The 22841-nt window shown below is 40.2% G+C and overlaps 1 protein-coding gene across 1 annotated transcript in view; it reads left to right on the top strand.

The window, feature by feature from the left end:
* The window catches only part of LOC150105230 (glutamate [NMDA] receptor subunit 1-like), a 550508-nt gene that overhangs the window by 356779 nt on the left and 170888 nt on the right, over positions 1-22841 (top strand). Inside the window, exon 11 of the mRNA XM_090395141.1 lies at positions 603-767. Coding sequence (XP_090251267.1) covers positions 603-767 — 165 coding nt within the window. The remainder of the gene's footprint in view (positions 1-602; positions 768-22841) is intronic.

Raw genomic sequence — 22841 nt, 5'->3', positions numbered from 1 at the left:
CTGTGATTCCATGGGATCTTAGGATAATAATAATAATAATAATTTACTCTCTAATCAAGGGAAAAATAATAAAAATATTCCTATTTATAATTAATATTTTATTATTATTATTATTTTGTGACACCTCCAAGGAATCCAAAGACTCAAGGGAGGACACCTACTCTACAACTCTCCATGTTCACCATGTAATCCACCAACCACACCAAATCACCACTACCATCATCATCATCTACACCATCTCCTGCCCACCACCACTAGTATTTTTTGTCTGTAAATTGTGTGTGTGTTCCAAAGGCCGATTTGTCTGTATACAGGATGAAAAAACCCAAGTTTCCAGGGGGAAAAATCCTTCTACCTCCATATGAAATCGGCTAACTCTCCTTCAATTGAAAAAAATCCATATTAAGATTCCTTCCATCACAACAAGAATTGAACTTAGTTATTTTCCAATCAAAGGGTGCAATGTACCATTGTTCTCCCAATTGCTTTATGGAGGCACTATTTTATCATATCTCTCATTTTTTTGTTTAAAGAAGCTGTTGTTAGAAAGACTGTATTCAAACCAATAATTCTGTTCAATAATTACTTTGTCTTTTATATAGATAAATGGTTCTGAAAAGAAAGTATGGACTGGTATGGTTGGAGAATTAGTGAATGAACGAGCAGATATGGTGGTTGCTCCACTTACTATCAACCCTGAGAGATCCCAGGATATTGAGTTTTCGAAGCCTTTCAAATATCAGGGAATCACAATTTTAGAAAAAAAGGTAAGTAGTTGTCTTTCTGTTATTATGTTCTTTGTTTTATATATTATATGTTTGTGGTCTGTGTGACTATGTGACTGCCTTATTGTTATATCTCTAACTGTCTTTACTTTAACTTTACAGTTAACATTAAGTTTCTTTGTATCACTTAATATCAGATATTTGTTTGCCGACAAATTTGTACTGATTAAAGACTGCGCCAGCCGGCTACTAAACTCTGATACATTATCCGAGAATACTTAAAGAAAATGTAGGGATCATGAGACATGCAGTCGTGGTCCCGATTCTTATACCACTATTGGTTTCCCCCTTAATGCACAGTACGTAAGTTTTCAAACGGTAGCTCAATCCGCAGAAAAGATGACAAACTCATTTGATTGTATATAAAGAAACACATTTATTATGGCACAAAGACAAGTATACATGTTAATCAAATCCTTAATCTTAAAGAGTCTGGGTTCCCTTTACTTAATTAATCACAAAAAAACTTCTGTACTATAGTCCCTTACTTGACATAAATTTCTCACTTCTATACGTACATCTATTCTCAGACTCTTATAACTAAGTTACCTAATATTATCACACATGTAATATTGCATATATACACAAGACAACTCAATAAATCTGACATGAACTTCTCTAGGGTAATACTTCTTATTCTTACTTAATCCTCCCTCCAAAAGTTTTAGCTAACATTTAATTACGTTCTGACCATATAATATTACTGTTCCTAAATCACACGAACAGTTCGGGCCTCGGCGTCCTGTTCGCCTGGAGCCTAATGTGCTTTCTTCTCAACCGCAGACAAAAGCGTGCAAATCGCAGACTGTTCTTATAGCACCACACGGAAATAGCATGTTTCCTTAACTTCTGCTTCCTTACCCCACGGTTACTTTAATCCAACGTTTAACATAAGAAAATCTTACGCTTACCGTTCTTGCCTTGAACTGGATATTCTGGTCTGCTTACAGTGTCTTCACTGATGGCGGCCTTGCTATTCCTTTGTTTCCATACAAACCGAAAACACTCATACACAGATTTTGAACACTGACGTTGATCTCATCAGTGGCTCTTTCTTCTTCTTCTTCTTCTTCTTATTATTGTTCCGGGAAACTCCAAGGAGTCGACAGACTCATCGAGGGAGGCCCTAACATCATGTCAAGAACAACTATTCAACATTCACACAGTATCTATCATACCTTGCCTTGAACTCATTCACGGTCGTAGCACCCACAACAGACTCTGGAAGCTTATTCCACTCATTTACCACTCTCCAAGTAAAGAACCTAGCTCTAACACCCTTGTCAACCACGCTCTTGCCCAGCTTCCATGCATGGCCCCTAGTCCTCCCACCACCAGTCATATTTTCAAAAATATCTTCTGGATCAATCTTATAAAAACCCTTCAGTAATTTGAATGTCTCAATCATATCACCCCTCCTTCGCCTATCGTCCAATTTCTGCAACCCACAAATCTTCAACCTATTCTCATAAGGTTCATTCCACAGACCTGCTATCATCTTGGTCACTCGTCTCTGGACCCTCTCCACTTCCTCCCCATCACGAAGAAACCCTGGTGCCCATAGCTGGGAACAGAAGTCCAGATGGGGTCTTATCAAGGCTCGATACAGAGGAACAACAACTTGTTCGTCTCTGCATGTTAAAGTATTTTTCAGAAGCCAAGTGATTTGGTGAGCTGTTTTAGTTACTTTTGCAATGTTCCCCCTAAACTTAAACTCCCTATCCACCAACACTCCCAAATCCCTGGCCTCATCAATCTCCTGGAGTATGATTCCACCAATGCGATATACTGCTGCTATTCTTTTCACCCCAAAGTGCATAACCTTACACTTTGGCACATTAAATTGACATCCATTTTTCCTAGCCCAGTCCTCCAAACTATCCAAATCATCCTGTAAAATTTTGACATCTTGTGCACTCACAATTGCTCTACCCAACTTTGCATCATCAGCAAACAAGTGAACACTTCCTCTCAGATCCTTTCCAATATCATTGATGAACAAATTGAAAAGCAGTGGTCCAAGAACAGAGCCCTGTGGCACTCCACTAGTCACAAGACGATTTTAGACTCCACACCTGAATAAACCACTCTTTGATATCTTTCCTTCAACCGCCCTCTTATCCATCTCACCAACCCTGTATCTATACCCATCTGCTCCAGTTTACTGATTAGGGTTCCATGTGGTATCCTATCAAAGGCCTTGGCAAGGTCCAGTAGTATCACTGTAAACCCATTACCCCTATCCAGTTCAGCCGTCACTGTGTTATAAAACGTGAGCAAGTTACTGAGGCATGATCTACCCTTCACAAAACCATGTTGTCTCCCATACAATATCCCATTTTCATCTATCTAATCCTGTATTCTTTTCTTGACTAATTTCTCTAAGACCTTGACAATGATTCCTGATATGCTAATCTGTTGGTAATTTACAACAGCAGTCTTGGAACCACCTTTATGCAGTGGAACTGTTTTCCCCTGTTTCCACCCGCTCAGGACTAACCCAGACCCGAGACTCAAATTAAACAAAATGGTCAAGGGTACTGACAATTCTTTGGCTGCTTCTCGTACAACACGAGCTGATATACCATCCAATCCCACAGATGTATTGACATTGAGGTTATGCAATAGACTACTCACCTCCACTTCATTAACCACAATTCCCGTATAATCTACTGGTTTATTCGTTTCTGCAATGTCACCACCTGGATGATATACTTTTGCAAAGTGCTCACTCAGTAACTCAACTATCTCAACTGATTCAGTTACCTCCCTACCATCGGCATTCTTTAAAATCAATCTGCCATGTACATTTTTCCTTTTACTTGCTACATATCTAAAAAACTGTTTAGGATTCTCTTTAGCCTGCATGGCCAATGTTCTTTCGTAATCCTTTTTTGCTTTTCTTACCACACTCGTCACCCTTCTGGCCTGTGCTTTATACCGTTCATGTGCCTGCCGGTCACCCTTCTCCTTAAATTCCCTCCATAGTTGTTTCTTTTTTTGCAACTCAAGCTTAATGGTGTTATTCATCCATTTAACCCCTACTTGATTTATTATTCGGACTCTAGGTATACAGTCAGCCATTGCTTCATGCAAGCACTTCTTAACTACCTCCCATGCACTATCAACTTCTAGTCCTTGCAGTTGTACATGCCATGGCACTGAACCAATCAAACTCCTAAGCTTGTCATACTTTCCAGCCCGATAATTCCACATGTACCCTGTCTTAATTGAAAATTCTACACCTTTAGCCACCTCTCAAGTTAAGACCCTATGATCACTCTCACCGATTGGTGGCAATGTGGTCATATTTGTTACAGCCAAATCCTCAGATGTAATTACTAGGTCAAGCACTCTCTGACCCCTAGTATTTTCCATTACATGCTGTCGCAGATAGTTATCCCTTAATAACTGCATAAAATCCAGTTCCTTCCTCCCATGTGTCCTCTCCTCACTCCAATCAATGCGACCATAGTTGAAATCTCCCATAATAATCACCCTCCTTCCACCCATTTCTTCTATTTGCTTGTGCATACTGTCACCACCATCTTTTCCATCACCTGGTCTATAGCAGCACCCAATTGTATATTTAGTTCTGCTAGCCACAATCTCACACCAAATGGCCTCAAATATACTCTTTTCTCTATCCTGCAATTCAACTTCTATTCTCCTTGGCTGGAGCTCATCAGCTATCATCAACAATACTCCTTCCCCCCATTTTATTCTCTCTGTCATTCCTGAACACACTATACCCATCACATTCAATCCCACTAGTTATATCATCTACAGTCAGCCATGTTTCACTAATACCTATAACCTGTGGTCTGGAAGTGCCAACCATAGCCCAAAACTCTTCCTTCTTGTTCCTAATACTCCTAGTATTAGTGTACATGAATTTAAGACCCCCATTAGCCCCAACCCTACCTTGATGCCTTATATTAACTATCCCACTCAGATTTGTTGTCCTTATTTGCTCTGGCATATTATATTCATTCTTACATTCAACTGCCTCCATAAGGACTGTATCTCTACTCCCCCCCCCCCCCTAACAAATCTAGTTTCCCTGAATTTGCACATCCACTACATTCAGCAACACTTTCTCAAGTCCTCTTACACCGTAACCATTCAAATGCAAGCCGTCCATCTTATATAGATCCTTTCGCCCATCAAACTCACTCCACACATCCACAAATTCCACACCACTCGTCATACATAACCCATGCATAAAGTCATTCGCAATTATAGCCCTCCTTTTAAACATTTCACTGTCATACCATGGCAAAAGACTAATTATTCTAACTCTCTCACTCTTTTCTTTTGCTACCTCAAACAATTCATTCAGGTCTTCTATCATTTCCATTTTATCTCCTTTCAAATCATTCCTACCTGCCACAACAATCATTTCTTTCACCCTTATGGATCTGAATACATTGTAGTTGCAGCCTTGGCCCACATCGCATACATAGCAAGGGGGGGATTCTTGCTACACCTGGCGGCAAGCTCTACACAGCTCTCCGACAGGAACATAGGTGCCGACGAAATCCGGAGACAAGAGAGCGATTCGAATCCCCGCCGAAACCTTTATACCTCAAAACAGCTCCCTCACTCGGCAGTGTCGTCATGCATACGGCGACTGCCGATTGGACGCCATGGCCATGGACTGTTTTTACATGGCTTAAAACATGCTCTAGCTTATACATATTTACTTGGCAAGTTATACATGATTTTAATTCTAATTCATTTACAACTATTCTCTATTGAACTCATGGGTTATTTTAACACTGTTCAGAGCTTACATACTTGGATATTTACATGTTCTTGGGACATTAGTCGGTACATTTCCCATCTGGAGGCATAAGCATGTCCTTATCCACTCCTTCTGAGATAGCTTAATGTTGGGTGGGAAAAAAAGGGGACTCATCATTGTTTTCGACACAACACTGTTTCATTCCATCTCATTTTCCTGTAAAGTATTGATATGCCTGCCCCAACCAGGCAGTTGAGTTTTCATAAATGTAATTTATGCTATGATAGGACAATCAGCTATCGCCGTAGTCAATAAATGTCTACAACTTTCTAGTTTGAGAAAAATAAAAAATAATTATTTAAAAAATCATTGAAACTTTAGGTTAATAATATCAGCAATTCAATCTGTTATGTGTGGTTTATACCTCGTATTAAGAATTTATGTGTAACTACAAAGAGAATTATGACAAACTTAAGCAGCAGCTTGAAACAGTGCCATGACATAAGAAACTACAAGGAAAGAATATCGGTAGTGCATGAAAAGTGGTCAGGGAGTATTCGAGACAAGCAGTATTGAACTGCATACCCAATCAGAAAAGGGATTAAATGGATGACTAGTGATATAATGCAATAAAAGAAAAAAATGTGAAAGGAATATAATAAGTAATAAACGTTAATTACTGTTTTACTTTAATAAATTTCTGTGGTTATCGTGTAATTTTGTTGTTTAAGAATAATAATTATTATTATTTAAATGGTGAATTTTCCTTACCAATGGTCTGCCTTAATGGCAGACAATTAGTAACTGCCTTAGTGAATCTTCTCTGGATCATTTCTAAAATATCCTCATCCCCTTGAAAACCAAGTATCAGATCTGCACACAGCAGTCTATATGTGGCATAATAATAATAATAATAACATCCAATGGCAATCCATTCCAATCATGCACCAACGCTATAAGAGAAAAATCTAGCTCTTACCGTGCTTCTTAACAGCATTAATTCTCAGCTTCTAAGGATGCCTTCTTGTTCTTTCCTCACCCTCCATAAAATAAAAAATTCCATTAATTGAAATCCCGTATGACCCTTTCAGAAGTTTGTAAGACTCAATCATATCACCCTCTTTATCCTGTTTCTCCTGTTTCACTCTCTTTCTCCTGTAGACTGCAGACAGTCTACAGGAGAAAGAGAGTGAAACAGGAGAAACAGGATAAAGAGGTCTGTCTTCATAATCAGTATTCCACAATCCTGTTATCATTTTTAACACTCTCCTTTGCACTCTCTCTACACTGTTTCAGAATCACAATGGAAACTAGGAGACCAGATCCGCAAACAATAGTCCAAGTGAGGTCTTACTAGGTCTTGTAAAGAGGCAAAATGACATCTTTATCTTTACATGGGAACGTTCATTTCAGCATTGCAATTACCTTTTGAGTTTTATTTGCAATCTTTGCTACATTGTCCTTGAACTTCAACTTCCTATCTACTAACACTCCAAGATCCCTAGCCTGATCACTAGCATAATTCCACTATAATATGACATTGGATATCTGCATGATTTTAAATTGAACTGGCATCCATTTTTCCATGCCCACGATTCCCACTTATTCAAATCCTTCTGCAAGTACTGCAAATCATCTGCATTCCTGATTGACAAACTTAAGTAGAAGCTTACCCTACCTATCTTTGCATCATCAAGAAATAGCTGTATGTTGGCTGTCAGAGGAGCAGGGAAACGGGGAGGCTCAGGGTGGACAGGGATACACAGCGTGAGAAAGGTGGATGCTCTAAGAGGAGGTGAGAGAATGTGTGGGCAGGAAAGTAATGGGATGATCAGGGATCAAAAGGAAACAGATGGAATTGCAAAGGGTTCTAAAATGAAGAAGCAGAAAGGGAAATGGCCCCAGTCCAGCATGGAGAGATCACATCGAGTGAGTGGTATCAGTGGAACTAGCTGTAGATCCAGAAATGAGTTGTTGTGTTTGTATACCAATGCTAGAAGTATAAGAAACAAGGCGGATGAAATGGTTGCACTAATTGCGTCTGTGCACCCAGAGATTGTCGGAATAAGTGAGACATGGTTAGATGAGGATGACATCCTGACAGGAATAGAGATGGAAAGGTATGATGTGTTTCGTGAGGATAGAAGGGGTAAAAAGGGAGGGGGAGTGCTATTGATGATAGAGAAAGAGTTATGTCCATACAAGGTAGAGATGCAAGGGGGAAATGGGGCCAGTGGTTTTGAGGCAGTATGGTGTGAGATAGAGGTGAATAGAATCAAATACTTGGTGGGATGTTGTTATAGACCTGGTAATGTGGATGGTGGTGATAGTGAAATGTATGGTCAAATAAGCCAAGCAAATAAGAAAAGGGTGATCATTATGGGTGATTTTAATTATGGCAATATAGACTGGAATGAAGAGATAGCAACTGGAAGTAAAGAAAATGAGTTTCTTGAGTTTTTGAGGGATAACTACCTCAGACAGTATGTAACAGAGGGCACAAGAGGATTAAGGGTCTTGGATTTGGTCATCTCATCGGAGGATGTAATTATCAATGAGGTATCAAATCATCCACCAATTGGTGAAAGTGACCATGAGGTGATTACTTGGGTGGTTGCCAGCAGTGCAAGGACCCCTGTGAAAAAAGGGTATATGTGGAACTACAAGGGGGGTGATTATGAAGAGCTCAGGAGACAGCTTGCAGGTGTAGCATGGAATGAGGAGTTAGCTGGAAAAGAGATCAATGCAGCTTGGGGGATTTTCAAAAAATATTTAGTGGATGCAATGTCTAAATGTATACCAAGGGTGAGAAGGTTAAATAAGTTAGGTGTGAGATGGATGAATAAAGAGATTAAGCATGCAATACAGAGAAAAAGGGCATTGTGGAGGCAGCATAAGAGAAGTGGAAGTAACCAATTTCATGAGTTCTACAAAGACCAGGCAATGAGGGTGACTTGGTTGGTGAGAGTAGCTAAAGAGAGGTATGAACAGCAGTTAGCTAGTGAAGCCAAAAAGAATCCTAGGGAATTCTTTCGATATGTAGCCAGCAAAAGAAAGAATGATTATGGAAGGATGACATTGATTGGAGGAAATGGTATAAAGACAGCTGTTGCAGAATGTGTGGTGGAGATACTTAATGAGCAGTTCATAAAGATCTTTCAATCTTGTGAATGTGACTTCATGGAGAGATTAAGAGCAGTTGATGATGGGGAGGAGAGACTGACTGTAAGTGAGCAAGAGGTGTTTGGGGAGTTGAGTAAACTAGATGTAAATAAGGCTGTGGGACTTGATAATATATCACCGCGTATTCTGAAGGAATGTGCCAGAGAGTTGACACCTGCCTTGACATATTTTTTTAATACGAGTCTTGCACTTGGTCAAGTCCCTTAAGAGTGGAAGGAGGGCAAGATTGTGCCACTTCATAAAGGAGGTGATCGAACTCAAGCATCAAACTATAGGCCTATCTGTGTGTCAGGTGTTGTGGTTAAGTTGTTGGAGAAGCTTGTGAGAACTAGGATCCAGAGTTGGGTTGACAACAATGGTATAATCTTTGATGGACAGCATGGATTTGCTAAAGAGAGGTCGTGTTTTAGTAATCTACTTACTTATTACAATAAAGTGACTGCTTCCTTGGACAGAGGAGAAGGATACACAGTAATATACTTGGATTTCGCAAAAGCTTTTGATAGAGTACCTCATGATAAGTTGACAGTCAAACTAGAGCAGATGGGGTTGGATATTAGATTAGTGCATTGGATTGGAGACTGGCTATCTGATAGGTATCAACAAGTTGTGTATGGGGGTGCAATATCCAGGAAAAGGAAAGTCACTACTGGAGTGCCTCAGGGATCTGTTTTAGGGCCATTACTATTTAACTTGTATATTAATGATATTGGCGAAGATTTGGATGGAGATATTCAGTTGTTTGCAGATGATGCAAAGTTGGGACGAACCATAAAGAGTAGTGAAGATGTTGTGGCCTTGCAAGAAGACTTGAATAAATTGAGTGATTGGGCAAGCAAATGGGGATGTGAGTTCAATGTTGCAAAATGTAAGGTTTTAAAATTTGGAAAACAAAGTTTGGATGCAGAATTTATGCTTGGTGAGAATATATTGTTGGAAGTAGAGGAAATAAGAGATCTGGGAGTGATAGTGGATAAGGATCTAAAATTTAAGGGTCACATCGCCAAAATTGTGAAGACAACACAAAGACTTCTGGGAATGATGAGGAGGACACTGACGTGTAGAAGTAGGGAGATTCTTGTTCCATTGTATAAGGCTTTGATTAGGCCACACATGGACTATTGTGCCCAGATTTGGTCACCTGGTTTTCAGAAGGATGAAGAGATGTTGGAAAGGGTCCAAAGGCGACTGACTAAGGTAGTTTCTGACCTCTGGAATGTCCAGTATGAGGAAAGATTGAAAAGATGTAATTTGCAGAGACTAGTGGAGAGAAGGAAGAGGGGAGATATGATAGAGACCTACAAGTTGGTAAGGGATTGCTATAGGATCAATGGTGGAGAAGTTCTACAGCGAATAGTGGGAGATCAGGGGAGAACCAGAGGTCATCCCTGGAAACTGTATAAAGAGGGTGTGAGTAGGGGAGTGAGAGGCAGGTTTTTTTCGTGCAGAGTTGTGAATGATTGGAATGCCTTGCCTGAGAGTGTGGTGTCTGCAAGGAGTTTGAATGTGTTTAAGACCCGGTATGATGAGATGTGTGTGAGATAAAAGGACCTCCTAGATGAGTCTTTGACTCCATGAGGTCTTGTTTAATAATAATAATAATAATAAATCCTTCCCAGTGTCATTAATATACAGATTGAATAACAGTGGAGCAAGGACTGATCTTAGTGGCACACCACTGGTTACCTTAAATTTTGGAGATTCATATTCTCCATATACCTCTTATCCATGCTAATATTTTATAATCCAAACTGATATTCTCCGATTTATGCACCAATCTTCCATCCTATATTCTGTGAAAAGCTTTAGCAAAATCCAATAGTATCATGGTGTATCCATTCCTCTTGTCTTGCTCAGTTGTAACATTATTATAGAAGGTGAGCAAGTTGCTAAAACATGACTTTCCCTTAGTTAAACCCATGTTGCTCATTGCAAAAAAGAGATTCTCTGTCAACTAATTTCAGAATGCAAGTCCTAACCAACTTTTCCAACATCTTCACCACCATTCCAGAGATACTGATTGGTCAGTAGTTGGATACACCAGTCTTTGAACTACCCTTGTGCAATGGGATTACTATACATTTTTTCCACTTCTCCAGAATCTTCCCTGTTCTGAGACTCAAGTTATATAGTCTGTTCAGCTGAACACTCTTTTAGCACTCATGCTGATATACCATCTGTTCATATTGCTGAATTCTTATTCAGTTTGTGCAACAACTCTAATACCACCTCATACACCTGAGTTTTTTAATTCATTGAAGAGGTAGCAGTTAGTTCAATGTTGCATACACCAGGTTGATTGATTTTAGCAAAATAGGCACATTAGTTGAATAACCTCTTCTGCATCTGTCACTCTCACATCATTTGCATTCAGTAGAGTTATTCTTTCCTATTCATTTTTAATTTTACTTGCAGCATATTGATAGATTTCTTTGGGGTTATCTTTAGGTTGTGGAACCAGTTTCTTTTCTTACTCAGACTTAGCTTTCTGTACAACAGTTGTGACTCTTCTAGCCTGCTGCTTGTAATTTTCATAATGGACATAATCCTTATGCACACAGTATTCCTTCCACGTCATCTTTTTCTTACAAATCTCTTGCTTGATAAGAATACACATCCATTTGACTGTTATCCTATTGGGACACATTCTGATATTGCATCATGTAAGTAATTTTTAAATGCTTCCCATGCACTGTTGATATTTTTCCTACCCAGCAACTGATACCATTACCATGAACTCAGTATACTCCTCAGTTGGTCATAATGTCCTGGTTTGTAGTTCAGCATGTAACCTTTCCTAAATGGAATATTCATAAACTTAGCAACTTCACAAGTTAGTACTGCATGATGGCTGTCATCAACCACAGACAGGATAGTTACATCTTTAACTGAAACACCCACTAATACTATAATTAAATTTGACACTCTTGCCCTTGAGTTCCTTCTTTCACATGCTGCTTGAGAAAGTTGTCTTGCAACAGCTCAATAAATTCAGTTTCATCCTTCTCATGAGATTTTAATGCTACCCAGTCAATGTTTTCAAAATTAAAGTCCACATTATGATTACTATTTTTGTGCCTATTGTCTTTATTTGGTGATGCATTTCTTGATCACTAACAACCGATCCACCAGGTCTCTGACAACACCCCACTATATATTTGATCTTCTTAGATTCCACCTCACACCAAGTGGCTTCAAAACTCACTGCCACATGGAAAACAGGTCTCAACTCTATCTGGATTCAAGTTAACTGATATCATAAGCAGAATGCCCCCACCTCTCCTATCTTGTCTATCCTTCCTAAAAATATTGTACCCTTTACACCTGATACCAGTTAGTAGGTCTGATTCTGATAGCCACGTCTCACTAATGCTTACAATCTAAGGTCTCAACATATTGACCAAGGCAACAAACTCTACCCCTTTGTTTTTTATACTCCTCGCATTCATGTACAGACATAATAAGCCACTTGAATGTTTTTTTGTATACTCTTGTCTGTAGTCTATGTAACACACTTGGACATTACAGATCTCTGTTCTTATATATGCAGACATGTTAGCACATGTTTAATTGGTCTGAACCAGACAAACACAAAGGCAAAATTGTTCTCTCCTCATAATCATTTTCATGATAATGCTGATTCTCATGGATTAGCTCAGTTACATAACATTGTCACTCTTACATACATATTTTCATCATTCCTCCCATGGTATACAACTTACAATGGTAAGTTGTATACCACGATTGAAGAAGAGGACACAATTTGGAGTAAAGTGGATGATAAACAATATTAAACAGGAATTACATGCGAAAAAGAGGCTATGGAAGAGATATAAGGAGACAGGTGAAGAGAAGATGCATGGAGAATATAAGACACAGGCCAGAAGAGTGACTAGTGTGGTAAGGAAAGCGAAACTGGAATATGACAGGAGATTGGCTCTAAGATCCAAAGAAAATCATAGGGAATTTTTTAGCTATGTGGCCAGTAAGAGGAGAAATGACTGTGGAAGAATGATATTGTGGGATAAAAATGGGAATAGAGTGACTGATGCAGAGGGCATAGTGGAATTGTTCAATGAACACTTTATTGGTGTATTTCATCCTGCAGGAGTAAATTTTAATACTAGAGGGATAGGGCAGGTTCGAGGTTTAGAGGTGCAGGAGGAGAGCGTGTTCAAATACTGCGTACTCTGGATGTCAGTAAAGCTTCGGGACTAGATGGTATTTCAACACGAATTTTGAGAGAATGTGCTAGGAAACCGACAGTGCCTTTAACCTGACTTTTCAATGAAAATCTGGCTGCGGTAAAGGTGCCCAGGGAATAGAAGGAAGGTAAGATAGTGCTATTGCATAAGGGTGGTAACAGACTGGAAGTGTCTAATTATAAGCCAGTTTGTGTCATCAGTAGTTGTTAAGATCTTAGAGAAAGTAGTGAGGGATTGTATACAGCATTGGGCAGGCGAGGGTAATGTTATCTGTGAGAGTCAACATTGATTTGTGAAAGGACGCTCTTGTTTTAGCAATATGCTAGCCTTTTATAATAAAGTTACAAGAACATTAGATGAGGGAAAGGCATTTACTGCAATTTTCTTGGACTTAGCGAAGGCATTTGACGGGGTGCCACATGATAAGCTGATATTTAAGTTGCAGCATATGGGTCTGGATGTCAGATTGGTCAACTGGATTCAGGATTGGCTGTCTGATAGGTATCAGAGAGTTGTGTATGGTGGAGCAGTTTCAAGGAAGCAGAGGGTTACAGGTGGGGTCCCACAGGGCTCAGGACTAGGACCTATATTGTTTGACCTTTATATCAATGACATTGCAAGGGGATATTCATTTGTTTGCAGATAATACAAAGCTGGGAAGGATTATTAGTAATAGTGCAGATGTGGTAGTCTTGCAAGAGGATTTGAATAAGCTAGATAGATGGGGAAATAAATGGGGATGTCATTTTAATGCAGCAAAATGTAAGGTCTTGAGGTTTGGAAAATATCGATGGAATGCTGCATAGTCTATGGGAGGAGTTATACTGGGGGAAGTAGGGGAGACAAGAGATCTGGGGTTGATGATTGATAGAAACCTGAAGTTTAGGGGACATATTGCAAAGGTGGTGAAGGTAACACAGAGGATTGCTGCAATAATGAGAATGACACTGACCTGTAGAGATAAAAGGGTTATTATTCTGTTGTATAAGTCTCTGATCAGACCACACTTAGACAATTGTTCTCAGATTTGGTCCCCAGGATTTGAAGGGGATAAATTAACTGTGGAAAGGGTACAAAGACGGATGACAAAGATGGTTTGAGAACTGTACAATTTTGGTTATGAGGATTGGCTGAGGGAATGTGGACTGCAGAGTTTGGTGGATGGAAGGAGGAGAGGTGATATGATTGAGATTTTTAAACTGTTGAGAGGTGGTTACAGGGTTGACACTGGGGAGTTCTTTCGCTTGGTTGAACAGCTGGAAGGAGTGATGACAAGAGGCCATCCCTGGAAGTTATGAAAGGAAACTGTGAGCAAGAGCGTGGTTGAGCCATGGAATGCATTGCCTGATGGAGTGGTGAGAGCGAGAATGGTCAATGAGTTTAAGGAGTGGTATAATAGACTTTGTGTTTCTTAGAGGGGGGGGACCTCCCCTCGATGAGTCTTGACAGACTTTATGTTCATAGGAAGAACCTCCCACAATGAGTCTTTTGACTCCATGAAGGCCTGAATAATAATAATAATAATAATTATAATTTAGTGTCTCTGACTCTGTGTTAGGTCTATTATCAGTTATTAGTTTCTAAAACTCCTGATACCAAACTCATGCAAGTATAAGCTGTCCCTCTAATACTAATCCAATCTTTCCTCAAACTCACTGCACACATCTAACACATATTCATTCCTTCTACACAGCCTATGCATCGAATCAAGGTAATGTACTTACGATTTTCACATACTCATTCTTCGATTTTTCTTAAACAACTGCAAAAAAATTTGGAAGAAATAACAACAGATAAAATGAAAAATCATGTCTTTTAAACTACTATCTCCAGTCAAAAGCTGAAATCATGACTGAAAATAAAATTTTAGAACAAATTAACTCTTTTAAATGCTTTAGATGCTTTTTATCTTTTACAAAAGAAGTGCAATTGATACCAGAACTTCAAACTTTGAAATTTAAAAAGGTCTGGCAAGACCCGTGAGTATGGAAATGAAATATTATTATTATTATTATTATTCAGGTCTGCATGGAGTCAAAACACTCATCGTGGGAGGTCCTTCAAAGAACATAAAGTCTGTCAAGACTCATCGAGGGGAGGTCCCCCCCCCCCAAGAAACACAAAGTCTATGATACCACTCCTAAAACTCATTGACCGTTCTCGCCCTCACCACTCCATCGGGCAATGCATTCCACGGCTCAACTACCCTCCATGGAAAATAACCACTCCTCACCCTCTTGCTCACAGTTTCCTATCATAACTTCCAGGGATGGCCTCTTGTCATCACTCCTCTCCACTGTTCAACCAAGCGAAACAACTCCCCAGTGTCAACCCTCTAACCACCTAACAACAGTTTAAAAGTCTCAATCATATCACCTCTCCTGCTTCTATCCACCAAATTCTGCAGTCCACATTCCCTCAGCCGATCCTCATAACTATCCTTGTACAGTCCTAAAACCATCTTTGTCATCCGTCTTTGTATCCTTTCCACAGTTAATTTATCCCCTTCAAATCCTGGGGACCAAATCTGAGAACAATAGTCCAAGTGTGGTCTGATCAGAGACTTATACAATGGAATGATAACCCTCTTATCTCTGCAGGTCAGTGTCCTTCTCATAATTGCATCAATCCTCTGTGTTACCTTTACCACCTTTGCAATATGTCCCCTAAACTTCAGGTTTCAATCAATCATTAACCTTAGATCTCGTCTCCCCTACTTCCTCCAATATAACTCCTACCATAGAGTATGCAGCATCCCATCGATGTTTCCCAAACCTCGAGACATTAAATTTTGCTGCATTAAACTGATACCCCCAATCATTTACCCATCTATCTAGCTTATTCAAATCCTCTTGAAGGACTACCACATCTGCACTATTACTAATAATCCTTCCCAGCTTCGCATCATCCACAAACAACTGAATATCCCCTTGCAATGTCATTGATATACAGGTTAAACAATATAGGTCTTAGTACTGAGCCCTGTGGGACCCCACCTGTAACCCTCTGCTTCCTTGAAACTGCTCCACCATACACAACTCTCTGATACCTATCAGACAGCCAATCCTGGATCCAGTTGACCAATCTGACATCCAGACCCATGTGCTGCAACTTAAATATCAGCTTATCATGTGGCACCCTGTCAAATGCCTTTGCTAAGTCTAAGAAAATTACAGTGTATGACTTTCCCACATCTAATATTCTTGTAACGTTATTATAAAAGGCTAGCGTATTGCTAAAACAAGAGTGCCCTTTCACAAATCCATGTTGACTCTCACAGATAACATTACCCTCATCTGCCCAGTGCTGTATACGGTCCCTCACTACTTTCTCCCCAAATCTTAACAACTGCTGATGACACACAGACTGCCTATAATTAGACACTTCCAGTCTGTTACCACCCTTATGCAATGGCACTATCTTACCTTCCTTCCATTCCATGGGCACCTTTGCCGAAGCCAGACTTTCATTGAAAAGCGCGGATAAAGGCACTGTCAGTTCCCTAGCACATTCTCTCAAAACTCGTGGTGAAAAACCATCCAGCTTACTGACATCCAGAGCACTCAGTATCTGAAACACACTCTCCTCCTGTACCTCTAAACCTCGAACCAGCCCTATTCCTCTAGCATTAAACTGACTTCTCTAGGATGAAATACTCCAATAAAGTGTTCATTGAACAATTCCACTATGTCCTGTGCATCAGTCACTCTATTCCCATTTTTATCCACAATATCATTCTTCCACAGTCATTTCTCCATCTACTGGCCACATAGCTAAAAAATTTCCTATGATTTTCTTTGGATCTTAGGGCCAATCTCCTCTCATGTTCCAGTTTCGCTTTCCTTACCACACTAGTCACTCCTCTGGCCTGTGTCTTATATTCTTCATGGATCCTCTCTTCACCTGTCTCCTTATATCTCTTCCATAGCCTCTTTTTCACATGCAACTCTTGTTTAGTATTGTTTGTCATCCACTTTACTCCAAATTGTGTCCTCTTCTTCACTCGTGGTATACAACTTACCATTGCTGTTAACAGATATTCTTTCACAATTTCCCACGCACTAATGATATCCCAGCCTTCCAATTCCTTCCTCCATGAAACTTCCCGAAGTTGACGTCTTCGACTATTATAATCACCTGCATTATAATTCCACATAAGATCCCGTCTCTTTGATATTCCTGCATGTCTATTCATTTTCCAAGTCAAAACCATATGGTCACTCTCTCCAACTGGTGGGAGCGATGTCATCTCAGTTATTATCAACTCTTTTGATGCTATAACCAAATCCAAAACTTTTGAACCTCTTGTTCCCTCTGTTACATGATGCCGAAGACCTTTGTCCCTCAAGAATTCTAGAAATTCCATTCCTTTATTGCTACATGCATCTTCCTCTCTCCAATTTATACTACTGTAGTTAAAATCTCTCATAACAATCATTCTTCTTGCACTTGCCAAACTTAGCTGTCTAAACATCTCCTGGTCCCCATCCTCTGTGCTCCTGGGTCTGTAGCAACACTCCACTAAATATCCTATCTTGCCTACCTCTACCTCACACCATACGCTCTCAAAATCATTTGTCTCACTTCCTTCCAAAGCCTCCACTCTTAGAGGACATAGGTCATCACTTATCATAAGCAGTACCCCACCACCACGCCTTCCCCTCCTATCCTGAGAAAAATGCTATACCCAGCGACTTCTATACCTGTTATTATATCCCCTTCTGTCAACCACATCTCAGTGATCCCAATAATTTTTGGCCAGGCTGATGCTATCTGCGCCACCAATTCCTCTCCCTTATTCTGGATACTTCTGGCATTAGTATAAAGCATATAAATGCCATTGTTTCTATACCCAGCATTATCCCTTCTAGACTCCACTGGACTCAGTGTTACCTGATATCGTCTCCTTTTTCCCAAGTATCCATTCACACAAGAGGCCACCCCGGCTATCATCCTCCCTGGAACACACTGACTCTTTCAGAACAGCAATCTCTCACATACAATTCCAAATGTAAGCAGTCTCTCGCATACAATTCCTCTCTTTCCTCAAACGCACTTCAAACATCCACACACACCAGTCCTCTCTTGTCACACATTCTCGCTATTATGCCATTCAATATCACCACTCTTCTGCTCAGCTCATCATTATCATACCTAGGCAACACGCACATTGATTTTCCTCTCTCTGTCGTCCGTACAGCCTCAAGCAAAAATCTCATATCTCTCGCTGCCCGACTTACATTACCACTCAAGTCATTGTTCCTGCCATCACAATCATCTCATCCATCCTTTCACCTCTCTTAATTGCCATAGCCACCCTTTCTATTGTTCCTCCTGGCAAACATTCCTCACGTATCCCATCTTGAACACCACGGATCATTGAGTCACCATACATTATACCTCTTACCATTCTCTCTCTCCTATTGTTTCCATTCCCTCCTCTTCTTTCATTCCCATAGGTCTCTCTCATTCCCTCTCCTCTACTGCTATTCTCTCTTCTAGCAATCCCATACCTCTCTCTCCTACTGTTTCCATTCTCCCCTCTTCTAGCACTCCCATACATCTTTCTCATTCCCTATCTCCTACTGTTTCCATTTTCTCCACTTCTTGCACTTCCATATCCCTCTCTCATTCCGTGTCTCCTACTGTTTCCATCCTCTCGTCTTCTAGCATTCCCATACCTCTCTCTCATTCCATCTCTCCTAGTGTTTCCATTCTCTCCTCTTCTAGCACCTCCGTATCTCTCTCTCTCTCTCTCTCTCTCATTCCATCTCTCCTACTGTTTCCATCCTCTCCTCTGCTAGCATTCCCATACCTATCTCTAATTCCCTCTCTTCTACTGTTTCTATTCTCTCCTCTTCTAGCACCCACATACCTCACACTCATTCCCTCTTTTCTGTTTCCTTTCTCTCCTCTTCTAACACTCCCAAAATTCTCTCTCTCTCTCTCTCCCCTACTCTGTTTCTGCTTGCATTTATCTCTTCCATTCTCCTAATCTTATCTTTCATACTTCTGCTCTCATTCACAAGACATTCCACCTCCTCTTTCAACTCATCTATTTCCCTCTGCAGGTCAGTCACTCTTAATCTAAATTCACTCTCTGAAACAAAACCATTTCCTAAACTTTCACAGTCACTCACGCCTTCCACACTATCAATGGACCATAAAAACTACAGAAGGAAAAGAATAGAACACCAAAGAAATAAAATTCCAATGAAGAATAATAGGCAGTAGGCTCTGGAATAACAAAAACAAAAAGTAGAACAGAATTGCATTAAGAACTGAAAATAGATACTACATTAGATATAATATATAAATATAGAGTCCATCCAAAAAAAAACAAAAAAACAGATACTTAGATCCCACCAATCTGGAGGATACAGAAACCAGGGACAACCAAGGAAACAGTGATGTGAGGCCAGAACAGGCCAATTGGCCTAACTTCCTGAAAAGATGACAATGATTATGATCACGAGAACTCTAATATCTTTGCTTCTACATTTTAAGGCCCTCTTCGTCATTGCCATAATAGATTATGATATCTTCACACTTTTAACAATATGATCCATAAATTTGATAAGTCTTGTTCATCACCACTCCCAGATCATTCACCATTTCCTTCAAAATTTCTGTATTAATTGTATGCTCTGCATCCCATCTTTGCCTACCAAATTTCAGGACAATTCACTTTGCAACATTGAATTGGTAGCTCTACTCACTTGCCCACTCACACAGTCTGTTCAAGTACTCCTATAAGGCCACAACATCTGCTGTACTTCTTGTAGTTCTCCTCATCTTTGCATCATCTGCAGATAGCAGCATAACTCCTTTTAAGCCAGTCCTAATATCATTAACATACACATTAAACAGTAATGAACCCAAATGCTAACAACCCTGCAGCACACCATCAGCAATTTCACTCTTTCAGGATGCCACATCCCTATACACAACCTACTGATACATATCTGACAGTCAATTGCCTATCCAACTCACTAATCTAGTATCTACTCCCATTCATTCCAATTTAGTTACCAACTTGTCATGTGGCAGTCTGTCAGAGGTCTGTGAAAAAATCCATGTATACCACTGCATATACATCTCCCTTATCCAATGAATTCATCATCTTGTTGTAGTACATAAGCAAATTTCTAAAACACTATCTCCCATTTCTCTGGACAATTGCAGAGATTTCTGATATTGCTGTTGCAAGGCTCTTAAATAGGTATGTCACAAGTGCTGGTAACTCCCTGAAATATTCCTTTAAGATATGCTGTGGGACATAACATTATGTCAAGTCTTACAGCCTTATTAATATCTGGTTTACTTAATTAATTCAGATTCCTCTTGCTCACTGAATGTCAGTCATCTGATATCATAATACCTTTATAAGGGTATTTCATCATTATTATTATTATTATTACGGGCAACTCCAAGGAGTCTTTGTTTGCTTAAACTTGGTTAAAGGATTAAAGTAAATTTATTATATTCTAACCAAGTGGGGAAAAAAACTTCCAACATCTTTCTCTAAATCCAGAGTAATTTAATAATAAGGTGAGATACCTTGTAGCAACTCGTATAGGTAAATATGACTTCTCCATTGCTTCCACCTTAGTATCACCACCTCTGGGTCTTGCTCCCATTGATGAGACCTCAATAAACAGGTTGCAAGCGTGGTTGATGAATGGCAATACTGTAGCCCCGTGAAGTTTTAACTAACGCTCTACTATTGCTGTTACCCCTCAGATGACATATGAGCAAATGAGTAGCTCTGCTCAGTGGTGGGGGTGAGCCTGCCATGGGGTAGAGCCAACGTTGTGAGTTCTTCTCAGTGGCAGGGTGAGCCTGTTACTGAATGGAACAGGCTCACCCTGCCACTGAGAAGGGTGAGCCTGTTACTGAATGGAACAATGCTGAGTTTTTGGAGTTTGACCTGTTCTTGAACATTCAATAAAGGTTGAAACCAGCCTGGGTAGTGGCTCTTCTCTTAATGCATTAGCATATACATGTCCGCAAGGAGATGTGCTTTGCCTAATGGGAGATACTAAGATAAGTAGTGATGAGAGCTTGGTCCACCTTTACAGCGAGTTGCATCAATCCTGAAGATACGTCAGGTGCAAACTTTGTTTGCTTACACTTGGATAAAGGATTAAACTAAATTTATTTTTGTGATCTGATGAGTGACTTATGCAGTCGGCACAACTGCTTCCTTATCCTTACATGTTACAGTACTTCTCATGTTACAGCAGCACTATGTTGTGCAGCCTTTGCAAAACTAGCAATATGTCCACTAAACTTCACTCTACTGTCAACTCACTCACAAATCTCTAATCTCATCCATTTCCTGCAGTACGGCACCATTGATACAGTACACAGCCTTATATTTCTGCACTCGAAAATGTAACACCTTGCACTTATTTATATTAAAACTACAACCCCATCTTTTGTTGTCCAAGTAAAAAGTCTATTCAAATCTTCCTGAAGGGATTTAACATCAACAGTGCTACTTATAATTTTTCCCACCTTTGCATTTGGAAGAGGTCAATTCCCTCTTCCCACTGGGGGAAGAGGGAATTGACCTGCTGTGGGACCTGTTCATGAAAGTTTGCCAACAGGAAAATATACCCGAGGAATGGAGGGAGAGTACTCTTGTTCCCATCTACAAGGGTAAAGGGGATGCACAAGACTGTAAAAATTACAGAGGAATAAAGTTGATGTCCCACACAATGAAGATCCTAGAAAGGGTTCTTGATGGTAGATTGAGGGAGGAGGTGGAGATTGCAAAGGAACAATTTGGCTTCATGCCTAGATCAACAACAGATGCTATCTTTGGGTTACGACAGATGATGGAAAAATATCGAGAGAAACAAAGGGAGCTACATCTGGTATTTATTGATCTGGAGAAAGCATACGATAGAGTGCCAAGGCAAGAAGTCTGGAGGTGTCTGAGGGAGAAGAAGGTGCCGGAGAAATATGTCAGGTTGGTGCAGGAAATGTACAGAAATGTGAAGACAAGTGTTCGGACCTGTTTGGGACAGACAGAAAGTTTTCAAGTAACAGTTGGCTTGCATCAAGGGTCAGCATTAAGTCCGTTTCTGTTTAATATTGTGATGGAGGTGGTAACAGAGGAGGTGAGAGAAGATGCACCTTGGACAATGTTGTATGCAGATGACATCTTGCTGTGTGTAGATTCAAGAGAAGAAGCGGAAACTAAACTGGAAAGATGGAGAAAAGTACTGGAAGAGAGAGGTATGAGACTGAGCAGAAGTAAGACAGAGTATATGTGTTGCGCAGTGGGCGGTGGCCAGGAGACAGACCTGGAGCTGGAAGGAAATGTCATCAGGAAGGTGAGAGACTTTAGATACTTAGGTTCGACAGTGGAAGAAGATGGAGGAGGTGAGAAGGAAGTGGGATGCAGGATACAAGCAGGTTGGAGGAACTGGAGGGAGATGGCTGGAGTGTTATGTGATAAGAGGGTGCCGATCAATCTGAAAGGCAAAATTTATAGGACAGTAGTGAGGCCAGCTATGACATATGCTATAGAAACTGTGGCCCTGAGGAAAAATAACATTAGCAGGATGGAAGTAGCAGAGATGAGAATGCTTAGGTGGATGTGCGGTGTGACCAGAAAGGATCATCTGAGAAATGACTATGTCAGGGGAACAGTGAAAGTTACGAACTTAGGAGCGAAAATACAGGAGGCAAGGTTGAGATGGTTTGGTCATGTGATGAGGAGGGAGGACGAATATGTGGGAAGAAGGGTCATGCAGATGGATGTGCAAGGAAGGCGGAAGCGTGGGCGGCCAAAGAAGAGATGGAGGGAGCTGGTAGAAGAGGACTTGAAGATGAAGAACTTGGATGTGGTGACAGCCCAAGACAGGAAGGTGTGGAGGAGACTCATAAGAAACAGTGACCCCACTTAAG

This window comes from Typopeltis vanoorti, chromosome 7 (genome assembly GCF_054136105.1).
Source record: "Typopeltis vanoorti isolate ZY-2024b chromosome 7, IOZ_Tvanoo_1.0, whole genome shotgun sequence".
NCBI lineage: Eukaryota > Metazoa > Arthropoda > Arachnida > Uropygi > Thelyphonidae > Typopeltis > Typopeltis vanoorti.
The sequence above is the reverse complement of the archived record's forward strand: the minus strand, read 5'-3'. Positions and strand labels throughout refer to the sequence as shown.